Source organism: Dama dama, chromosome 10 (genome assembly GCF_033118175.1).
Source record: "Dama dama isolate Ldn47 chromosome 10, ASM3311817v1, whole genome shotgun sequence".
NCBI lineage: Eukaryota > Metazoa > Chordata > Mammalia > Artiodactyla > Cervidae > Dama > Dama dama.
The window spans coordinates 3,604,144-3,616,160 of NC_083690.1; the positions used below are offsets into that span (position 1 = coordinate 3,604,144).

Consider the following 12,017-nt stretch of genomic DNA (forward strand, 5'->3'; position numbering starts at 1 on the left):
AAATGGAGTTTCCTTAATCCTGTCCCTGCTTTTCTGGAACATGTTTGAATCCTAGAGTCCTCATAATCGGGCATGAAGCTGATAATTCAGTTTGTGTTCTGTTGTGATGCTGTGAGCTGCGGAAGTGACTGAGGCCTTCATCCTGACTCCACTGAGGCCTGGCTTCTCTCTGCTCAGGCCTGCTTCCTTTACTCCCCAAAGCACTGATTTTGAGAGTGCTTTTCAATAAACTTCTTGTGCAGAGATCACCATCACAGTGTCAGCTGTGCGGTTTTAAAATGCACTTCCCTGATGACCAGATAGGTTGAGCACTTTTCTATGCTTACGGGCCATTTGGTATCTCATTTGGAAATCATCTGTTCAGGTTTCTTGCCTGTTTTTCTGTTGGGATGTCTGTCTTTTTCTTAGTGACTTGTAGGAACTCTTTAAATATTTTGTATACCGGTCATTTGGAAAAGATTTAAGGCGGGAAGAGGAGGGGACAACAGAGGATGAGATGGTTGGATGGCATCACCAACTCAATGGACATGAGTTTGAGCAAACTCCAGGAGATGGTGAAGGACAGAGAAGCCTGGCGTGCTGCAGTCCTCGGGGTCGCAAAGAGTCGGACACGACTGAGTGGCTGAACAACAACAACAACAACAACAAATGTATTCTAGGTAACGCCTTTTGTAGAATAGAAATTCTTAATTTTGATATAATTCCATTTATCATTTTTCTTTGTATTTAGTGGTTTGGAGTCCTATTTAAGAAAGACGTGCCTACTGTAGGATCATGGCTATGTTCTGCTTTCCCCCTAAAAGCTTCCTGGTTTCATCTTTCACATTTTGGTCTGTATTTCACCTGAAGTTGCTGTTCTGTATATGGTGGAGGCCCAGCTGACTCTGAGCAGGTTTTTGAACCCTGTGTCCTGTCCTGTCAGCTTTGTTATGAACAAGTGCCTGTATGCCTGTGCGGTCTTTCTAGACTCGTGTTCTATTTCATTGGTCAGCTTGTTTACCCTTAAGTGCATCTCTGTTGATTCTTACTTTTTACTTGTGCTATAACGTTTTCCTTTGCACATATCATTTTTCTTCACTAGGTTTTTTTTTCCTCCACTGGGTTCCGTGAAGATGCACTCCATTACTGATCAGTCTTTTTATGGTATCATTTTGCCCAGAGACAGTGCCTTCAATACATAATTGCTGGTTGTTGTACATTCCCCTCCTGCGTGCTCAGTTCCTCAGTCGTGTCCAACTCTTTGTGACCCCTTTGGACTGTAGCCCACCAGGCTTCTGTGTCCGTGGGATTTCTTAGGCAGGAATGCTAGAGGGGGAAGCCATTCCTCCTCCAGGGGATCTTCCCGATCCAGGGTTCCAACCTGCATCTGCTAGGACTCTTGCATTGCAGGCAGATTCTTTACCACTGAGACATCAGGGAAGAAGCCCTGTATATTACAAACATCTAAATAAATGCTCTTTTATTTTTATAAAATTTTGGCTGTTTCTGGCAGCATGTGAAACTTACCAGGCAAGGAATTGAACCTGTGCTTCCTGTATTGGGAGCTTGAAGTCTTAACTACTGGACCATCAGGGAAGTCCAGATGTTCTTTTAAAAGAAATAGTCTACCTGTATTATCACAAATTTTAAGATATGAAAACCTCCATCTGCTCTTACTATTTTGCTGTCCCATTCCATTGAACTGGAACTGTGATCAGAGAAAACCATGTATTGTCGTTGTCTCTGGCTGTTACTTTTTGTGTTGGGCCAGTAATGAGCCAAAATGTTTCCTTTTTTCAGTGGTGAGGGTTTAGGCTGACAAATTCTAATGGCAGTTTTTGAAGAATTAAATGCAGAATGTTGGGTAGACGGGTGTTGCTCCCAGCTCTTCACTCTTCCTTGTGTGAGATTTCACCTGGATTCCCTTCACCGTGTGATGCTGCAATGCCCTCACCAGAGTAGTCAGTTTCTTCCCCTGTTGCGCTGACACTGGGCTTGGGGTGGGGTTCGCTTTGACTGGTAGGATGCTTAGCAAGTGTTGCGTGAGCATAGGGTTTCCATGTACCTATGTGGTTTGTCTTGGCTTCTTGCCACTAGAACAACATGCTCCAGTGGGCGACTGGTTGAGGAGACACAGAACAGGCCGGTATTAGTTCAGGCTGCCGTAACAAAATACCATAGACGGGGGGACTTAAAGAACAGAAATTTATTTTCTCACAGTTCTGAAGGATGGGAGTCTGAGATCAAGGTGTCAGCAGGTTTAGTTTCTTCTGAGACCTTTCTCTTCGACTTGCATACGGCTGTCTTCTGTCTGTGTCCTCGCATGGTCTTCCCTCTGTGCTGTGCATTCCTGACACCTCTTTATGTATCCAGACTTCGTCCTCTTCAAGAACACTAGTTGGATTGGATTAGGGCCCACCCTGACAACCTCGTTGTGACTGACTTACCTCTTTAAAGGGCCAGACTCCCAATGCAGTCACATTCTGGGGTACTGTGGTTAGGACTTCAGCATATGAATTTGAGAGGACACCATACAGCCCATGACAGACCTGTAGACAGGTCCAGCCAGTCCCAAGAGGCCAGGACAGCCACAAATCTCCAGCAGACCCTTAAGCAGGAAGTAAATGATACCTGTTGCTCTTGGTCACTGAGTTCTGATGTGGAGCTTATTATGTAAGATTATGGTAGCAATAGATGACTAAGTAAATGCATCACTTCATTCACTATTATTTTTCATCAAGGGGAGATTCACATAGCACATAATTAGCCATTTTAAATTGTACAATTCAGTGATATTTCATGTACTAGTCATAGTGCTGTTGTTTTAATTTCTTTTTCTGGCCATGTGGTGAGGCAGTGTAAGATCTTAGTTCTCTGATCAGGGATTGAACCCGTGCCCCCTACACTGGGAGCAGAGTCATAACCACTGGACCACTAGGGGAGTCCCCAGTTTCTTTAACTTCTAATGTGCAATGTCAGAGGTACTTTAACTGAAGGAAAAGTAGACCTTTTCTTTCCTCAATGGAAAAATATTTTTCTGAAAAAGAAAACATCATTGTGGTAGTATCTAAAAGTTAAAGCATATGTTACACTTGGGAAACACAGACTGAAAAGAGAAGGAACTTGGTGCTATCCAGAGCGTTTTAGTCTCCTCACAATTACGTCTGTTCCAACCACATTTCTACAAAAATTGCCGGACCTTTAATTTATTTACTTATTCAGTATTTGCTGACTGATTACCGCATACTGGCCCTACTCTTGTGTCTGGGGATTCAGTGGTAAAAGAAAAGGCAAAAAATTGTTGCCTTCTTGAAGCATGTGGATTCTAGTAGGGAAGGTGCTAAGAAGCAAAAATGACAGGGAAGATTGATACAAAGTTTTCAGTGTTTTGAAATTTTATATATTTTATATAGGATGATCAAGAAAGGCTGAGAAAGTGATTTTTAAATAAAGATCTGAAAAAAGTAGAAGAGCTGGCCATGTCAACATGAGAGGGAAGTGTGTGCTGGGCAGAGGAGACAGCAGGGGCAAAGGTGTGGGGCAGACATGTGGCTCCTCTGCTCAAGCCTGTGACTCGGGAGTGCAGAAGGAGGGGCGGTAGAGTAGGGGACGGTTGAGCAGAGATGAGCGGCTAACAGGCTGCATCCCGTGGAGCTTTGCTCCATGACATGGAGCATCCCTTGGGATGTTCATTGTCATCAGCAAGGCCAGGCTGTTCCCTGTGGCGAAACAGGAGTCACAGGAGAGTTTTGAGTGTAGGAGTGGATGTGGCCCAACAGGATCACTCCTGCCGCTGCAGGGAGGATGGGCTGCAGGTTGGCAGGAGCAGTGATACCACTGAAGAGGCTCTTGCAGGCATTCAGGTGAGAGATGAGGCAGTGTTGGACCAGGGTGCCTAGAGAAGCGGTGGTGAAAAAGACTGAATTCTGGTGTATTTCAGAAGTAGAGGCAGTAACCCTGTGTACCTGGAAGAATGAACTGACATTGAGGAGAGGAAAACTAAGAATGACCTATTTTAGGAGAAAGATATGCGTAGACTCATTTGGGCAGGTTGAGTGGAGATGACAAATAGGCAGTTGAACATTTGGGTCTAGAAGTAACTCAAGGCTGGAAATGTAAATTTAAAAAGTCATCATGTAGATGGATTTAAACCCAAAATAGTGAGTGAGAGCACCTACAGAGTGATGCCACTCTGAGTCCACAGGTGGACCTTAATATTAAAGTCCTGGAGCACTTTAATATTCAGATGGTAGGGAGGGGAGGGGTCAGCACTGCTGGACAGGAAGGAGGAAAAGTGGTCCAGACGGGGCTCTGAAACCCTGAGAGCAGAGAGCTTCCCAAGCCCCAAAGAGTCACTCAGCATTTTAACGTTAGTAACATCTCCCCATTTGTCTCCCAGCTAGTGGCGATTGCTCCTCTTCAGCTAGAAAAATGACGATGTTCAGGAACTTAAAACTTCTTCTCTGGAAGAATTTCATTTTAAAGGTGGGTATGGTTATCTGTGAATGTGAGTCTCCTTCGGAGGAACCGAATGATTTAGTTAAATTGGTTTCTAATCATGGAGTAAAGAAAAAATTAAGAACTCGTAAAGGAGCCCTTTTCTGCAGATGAGCCACGTTTCTGTGGTAATTCCGTTCGTTAGCTCTAATTACTGAAGAAAACCATTGTTGCTACTGATTTCTAGCCATTGGTATTACAGAAAAGATAAAAGCAGATGTTTCTAGCTAATTCTCATTCTGTTTTTTTTCTTTTTTATGTGTTGTACAGGAAGGCTGGAAGAAATATAAGCATTCTTTGATGCACACACACACACACACACACACACACACACACACACATATAAGTGAAGCATAGTTGATTGAAAGTGTTCTTAATGGAAGAACATTTGCCATGTCGTGACTTAATGCTTGTGTTCTATTTTGGATTAGCATATTTATGAGTGAAGTGTAGTTGATTGACAGTGTTCTTAATGGAAGAACATTTCCCATGTAGTGTCTTAACGCTTGTGTTCTATTTTGGATTAACATATGGCTTTTGTTTTTATTTTAGAAACGAAAGACTCTGGTAACAGTCCTTGAAATCTTGATGCCGTTACTGTTTTGTATAGTTATACTATATCTTCGTTTTGGTAGTTTGCCAAGAAAGAGACCTCCTGTAGACTACAGTGTAATTGACATCACTTCTCTGCCGGAATTCTTCAATCAATTTCCTCTGAAAAGTAAATTTCAATTAGTTTATATCCCTTCCAAAAGTGAAACTTTGAAGAATATCACTGAAATGGTGGAAGACTTCTTTCCTGTTGAGTTTGAAGGTTAGCCATAAAGATGGGGGCGGGACAGAGGGGTCATTTTTATAAAGTCTAGTTTGAAGTTTTTTCCTGTGAGTTCTTACAGTAGTGGTTCCACATCTGGGCTCTCCAAATTCTAAAGAGTCTGCATGTGTCTTTATTATTTCACACAACACACATGAGAGACTTGTATATTTATGTCACAAGCCTTCAAGGCTAATTAAAATGTGAAGTGTTTGTTCTAACTCACCCAAAGTGACACTGGTCATCTCATATATTTAATCAGAAGTCCTGGTTTGCAGTTATAATATGTCTCTGTCTAACAAACAGAAAACACTCAGAGATTCTGGGTTAGCCTTTTCCCCGATCTCTTTTCTCCTCTTCTTGTCCCATTCTCATCCAGTCTCTAGGTGGAGCCAAAAAGGTCTTTAAAAGACGGGTGGGATCTGGCCAGTCCCCGGCCTGCGTCCCCCAGCGGCTTCCCGCCGCACTGAGTCAGGTCGGGCCTTCCCAGTCTTGCCTGCTTGCTCTCCTCGTGCTCCCTTTCATACCCTGGGCTCAGGGAGCCTTTGCTCCCTCTGACAGAATGCTTTGCCTCCAGCTTTTCCTTCTTATCATTCTGGTTTCAGCTAAGATGGCACTTATGAGTGTAGGTTTTGGGTTTCCCTATTCTGCCTTTTTCTCCCTCACAGAATCCTGTTGGCTGTGTTCACAGCATCTTGATAACTGTTTAGTTACATCGCAGCTCACTGCTTCCTGTGCACTGTCTGCCTTTCCCGCGGCGCTCTGCCTCCGCCACAGGGCAGAGGATGTGTGCGTTCCATCCACACACTGTGCCCGGCGCACAGTAGGTGTTCAGTACATACTTACTGAGTGAATGAATGCAGTTAGGTAGGTAACATTTTTCAAAATGTGGAATACTTTTTCAAAGTTACTATAATTATATGTTTTTATAAAGTATTCTGATAATACATAAGGCAGAAAGTGAAAAGAAAGAGTTCTACTCCCCCACCTCTTGAGTGCCACTCAATGTGACAGTTCTTTTAAAGGTCCTCAGTTGTAGAATGTGGGGAAACTGTTTCGAAAGTTGCGCTTTATGCTTTCCTAGTATTCTAAAATACTATTCTAATTCAGCTACCTTTTATAAATACGAGATTACAAAATTAAAAAAAAAAAAAACCAGAAATCCTCCCTGGTGAGGTGATAAAGTGTGATAAAACGTGATGGTCTACCCATAGGAAATGGGAGGGTGGTGGGTTTCAGGGGCTATCCAGGAGGGGGACAGCAAGCAGCCAGTCCCTCAGGTGACTGAGGATCTGGAAGTCAACAGGTGAAGCTGATGTGGTAGAGCTGGGTGAGGTTGGGCACGGCTATAGGAGCACAGCGTGCAGAGCTTCGCTAGCCTTGCCAGAGCGTCGGGCTTCCTCCTGCGTGCAGAAGGGTCCATTGCAGGACTTTTGAGGAGACAGGTTAGACTGCAGTGTCACTGTTGTACCGAGATTTCTCCGACTGTCCTCTGGAGCGCTGATTGGAAGGGGCTAGTACTTGCAGCGGAGAAGGCAATGGCACCCCACTCCAGTACTCTTGCCTGGAAAAATCCCATGGACGGAGGACCCTGGTGGGCTGCAGTCCATGGGGTCGCGAAGAGTTGGACTCGACTGAGCAACTTCACTTTCACGCACTGGAGAAGGAAATGGCAACCCACCCCAATGTTCTTGCCTGGAGAATCCCAGGGACGGGGGAGGCTGGTGGGCTGCTGTCTATTAGGGTCGCACAGAGTCGGACACGACTGAAGCGACTTAGCAGCAGCAGCATCAGTACTTGCAGACATTCAAGAGGGAAAGATGACTTGCTGACTGCTAGATCCAGCACTTTCTCTCCTTTGTCCTTATCGTGTGGGGCTGCTTTCATGCATTTCCTGTCTGGAATTCTCTGCGGCTTGAGTGCTGTGATACTGCAGTCTTCATCTGTTTCCACCTCCCTTCTGTTTCCATGGGTGTCTTCCTGGCTCACTCCTTGTCCCCAGACAGCTCTCGCCTTATTACAGAACCACATGTGACACAGAACAGAGTTCGGAGTTAAAGTCCCTTCCCTAATTCCACTTCCCAGAATTCTTTGTTAACTGTTTGGGATGTATGGAATTAATTTTTTATGGAATTAAAAAGATTTTTTAAAGGAACTTAAAATTTACAATAAATACAAGAATTCCTTGCTTTGAAAAATTGCAAACAATATTACAGAGATAGGGTTTATGCCATGGGCTTCCTTAGTCACTCAGTGGTAAAGAATCTGGCTACAATGCAGGAGATGCGGGTTCAACGCCTGGGTTGGGAAGATCTCCTGGAGGAGGAAATGGCAACCCACTCCAGTATTCTTGTCTGAGAAACTCATGAACAGAAGAGCCTGGCAGGCTGTGTTCCATGGGGTTGCAAAGAGTCGAACACAATTGAGCGACTGAACAACAACTAATACCTTCAGGCCATTCCCCTAAGCAGATCCTCCAGCCTAGAAGTAAGCACAAGCAGTAGCTTGATGATCTCTTCCAAACCACGACAGACATCTGGGTTTTTCTTCCCAGCATCTACCCACCCTTTTGATATGCACACAGAGCCTGTTCCTCCCTGGAGGCCTGATTCCTTTCCCACTCTGAGCCCGTGATGGCCCCACCCTGGGTGCAGGTTGACTTGTAATCTCTCTGTACTAGTTGGCAGTCCCCTCACTGTAGGGGTTTGTGCAGGGAAGACACATAACTCAGTAAGACTCAAGGAAACAGGAAGATTTTTTCCTGGGGATCTCTGGGAAAGAGATTATTGCTGTTCTGCTTCTGGAAATATGGCACACTAGGTTATTTGGACCAACCCAACTATCAAGACAAATAAAATAGGGTAAAAATATATTGATCCAGGGAATAATTACTTAGATGTTAATTTCATAATTGTTCATTAAACTGAACATTTGTGTTTCGTATGCCTTCCTGTAAGTATACTATTTTGTGCAATTTAACAAAATATGTGTATGTATATGTGTGTGTTTAAAAAGGCAACCTAAGTAAGGCTAAGGAAACAAAATAACAACAAATCTTTATATAGGATAAAAGGAAAATTTACTCATAATCCTATCACCCAGATATAAGGGCTATTTAAAACCTTCTATGGGCTTTCCTGGTGGCTCAGCTTGTAAAGAATCCACCTGCAGTGCGGGAGACCTGGGTTCGACCCCTGGGTTGGTAAGATCTCCTGGAGAAAGGAATGGCTACCAACTCCAGTATTCTGGCCTGGAGAATTCCATGGACTATATATAGTCCATGGGTTGCAAAGAGTTGGACACGACTGAGTGACTTTCACTTTTATTTTTCAAAGCCTTGTATACAGCCTTCTTTCCTTTTTTCTAACAAAAATTGGATCGTCTTGTATGAACTCTTCTTAACATACTTTTATTGTATTGTTAAAATATTTCTGTACTCTTGGATATTTTTCTAAAAAAAAAAAATCCAGGTGAAGGAAAGAACACAGAGGTCAATGGAATCCTCAAACTGCTTCTTGTGAAACCTGCATTGTACAAGAGGGAACTGAGCTCATTCAGGTGGGATGTCTCATAGGAGACCATCTCCCATAGAGCCAGGACCTCAAATGCCTGTACTCTCACTGTAAGCTTGAGCCAGCAGAGAACAAGCCTCTTTCCCACCCCGGTTGGGCTTCGAGAAAACAGCACAGCAGCAGGAGAGCCCACCCCTGGAGTTTGGAGCCCTGATTGTCAAAAGAAAAAAAGAGAAAACCCCTCAAAGTACAAAGTAAGATGTTGATGGCCAGATGCAAATGTCACCCTCCTCTGAAAGAACATGCCATGATTCTGTATCTCAAAGAAGGGCAGCCACAAATATGTCACAGTCAGTGAGCACATACCAGGAAGCAAGAGAGCAAGGGTGAAGATCAGTGTGAACGACAGATGGCAGAAACAGAACCAGAGATACTTCAGATACTGGTATTATTAGCCTCACATTATGAAATCACTGTGTTTACTAGATTTAAAAATATAAAAAACAACCTGAAAGTGTTTGTAAATAGCATTCCACTGTAAGAGTCACCTAGCAGATGTGAGGGGGGAAAAAGAGCCAAACAGAACTTCCAGAAGTGAAAAATAATCAGAATATAATACAAAACTCAGTTGAAGGTAAAACTGGTGAACTGGAAGACAGAGCTGAAGGAAACTTTCAGAAAACAACACAGAGAAAAGTGAAATGACAAAATATAGAAGAAAGGTTAAGAGACAGGGCCCTCACTATTCCATTTAGAACTTCAGCTGGGAAGTCTTAGTCCCAGGAACTGCTAGCAACCATCTTAGGACATCAAAAAAGTAATACAGAAGAGAAAGAAAGTCTTTTTTTAAAAAAAGTTTTGTATTGGAAGTTCCATGGGATCCCAAAGGAGTTGAGCATGACTGAGTGACTAGACAACAATGACGACAGCATTGTGTTGGCTTCAGGTCTACAGCAAAGTGAGTCCGTCACACACACACACACACACACACACACACACACACACACACACACACACCCCTCCACTCTTGCAGGCTCCTTCCGTGTAGGCCACTACGGAGTGTCTTAATGAGTGCTCTACAGTAAGCCCTTATTATCCATTTTATATGTGGTGTGTGTGTCGGTCACAGGCTTCCAGTTTATCCCCCACCTTCACTGTCACACTGAGTGAAGTCAGAGAAGGACAAATACCATATGATATTGCTTATATGTGTAATCTAAGAAAAGGGTTCAAATGAACTTACCTGCAAAACAGAAAAAAGTCTTGATCATACAGTTTGAGAACTGGATCAAGTCTCAGCTTTTGTGGATCAAGTGGTTGTTTAAAGAGTGGGTTTTGTTCTGGTAGAAAGGTAAAGTTCAGTTTCACCAACAAGTCTTTTCAGGAGTTGTTTTAACCTTTTTTGTGTGTGGGGCAAGGTGTGGAACAGCTTTTGCCTTAAAGTTAATTTATTCCATTACTAAGGTGTGACTCTTCTGAACACCTCAAGTGATCACCAAGAACTGTCCCCACTGGCTGGTCAGAACTCAAGTGCCTGCTGGTCTCAGTGGGCTCTGGGCACCACTGAGCTGGTCCTGTCCTGCTCACCCAGCCAGGGCACATCATAGTAGTCATTAAAGTGTTCTCTGAGCAGCTTTCTGGGGCCATTTCCCAGCACAGCCTTCTCCTGGGAACTCTGGCCTGCAACTTAAAGCCACTTCAGACTCTTCCAACTCAAACCTCTGTCGATGCAGCCACATAGCTATCTGTGTTCCACTTGGGTTTCCCCTCCCTGTTCTGTGGTCTGAAATGTGCCTTCAGACAGAAAACCAGAGCACTCTTAGTGGTCATCTTATTTGTTTCTCTTTTCCCAGGAATCATAATGCTGTGCTATGTATTGACCGTTGTCTGAAAAACTTGATTCTCTTCTTTCCTGTCCAGTGTTTTGGTTATTTGTGGTAGGAGGATAAATTCAATCTCTGTTACTCCATCATGGCCAAAAGCATAAGTCATGGATTTTTTTTTTTTAACAATAATGTTTTTTATTATACAAAGCATTATAATTTTCTCAATATTCTTCACTCAATTGTCAACAAACTTTCCACTGTATTCATTTAACAAATCAACAGTGTCAAACTACACTTCACTACCTTTCAGCCTCCAAGCACTCAACTTAAAGAGACCAACAAAAAAGTGCTTAGAGCACCAAATGGAAAGAGAAGAAAACCTGGAAAGGTCAACAGAGATACTTAGAAGCAGTTAAAGGGGATGGGTTAGGGGAGGAATTAAATTCCTGAGTACCATCAGATTTCCCTCATGGGTCAAAGAGGTTTACAGAATCAGTTTTAAGACATGAGATTAGAACTAGGGAATCAGAGGAACCCATACTCTGGGATATTGCAGGTCATCCAAGTTCCTGGGTTGGCAGAAGTAAAAAAAAGAGGGACAGAGAAAGTGGGAATGGGGAGCAGAGGAGAGGCAGGACAGAGACAGGTGGTGAGACGCACAGAGGGAGAAAGTTGTGCCTATAAGAAATAAAGTTTGGAACTTGTCCTGAATTGGAAAAATGAAAAGTAATAGTCACAAATCTGGAAGATGGACTACTGGACATGAAAACCTGGAATTTTATACCTTCCAGGAAGTGATGACAAATCTTGAAACTGTACAGTGGCAGGCAGTGAGGTGCATTTAAGACTAAACTATCTGTTTTATAAGAGTAAGACACTGGCAACCTTGCTTAACTAATTCTACTCTGTGGATTTAAAAACAGTATGTGCCTAGAAGGGAGCCTTCCAAGCAGGTTACACGTAATATAGAAGGGCTCTAAGCCAAGTGGGTCTGTAGAAAACAAAATTCAATTAATGTTACTGTCAAGTGAAGAGACAGCAGATTTCATTGTTCTCTTCAACCTTGTTAGTAGTTTCCTAAAGCTAAGCCATTCTGACCACTTGAAATAAGCTAGTATTGCCAAATACTGTATAATCAAATAGGTTGACTGTGATCATACCCTAATTTTTCCTGAGCCTTAACTGCCTCTGTAATCTGGGACACAGTTGGCAGTGTGGAAGTTATTATTACTTTTCTGGGGGGCAGGGAGGGAACTGGGGATCAACAATTGCCTAATTATATGTGTATGTAAACAAAAGAGATCAAGAGGCAAGAATCCCTCTTGCCAAAAAGTTATAACCTTGAGACTGATTAAGCAAAACAGGATTCTGCCACTCAGATGCTCTGAG

At 43.2% G+C, this 12,017-nt stretch overlaps 1 protein-coding gene across 1 annotated transcript in view; it reads left to right on the forward strand.

Annotated features, from left to right (window-relative positions):
- The first annotated feature begins 4,410 nt into the window (after window positions 1-4,410).
- Window positions 4,411-12,017, forward strand: part of LOC133063989 (ATP-binding cassette sub-family A member 17-like) — an 86,606-nt gene continuing 78,999 nt past the window's right edge. Inside the window, exons 1-2 of the mRNA XM_061153930.1 lie at window positions 4,411-4,464; window positions 5,029-5,197. Coding sequence (XP_061009913.1) covers window positions 4,411-4,464; window positions 5,029-5,197 — 223 coding nt within the window. The remainder of the gene's footprint in view (window positions 4,465-5,028; window positions 5,198-12,017) is intronic.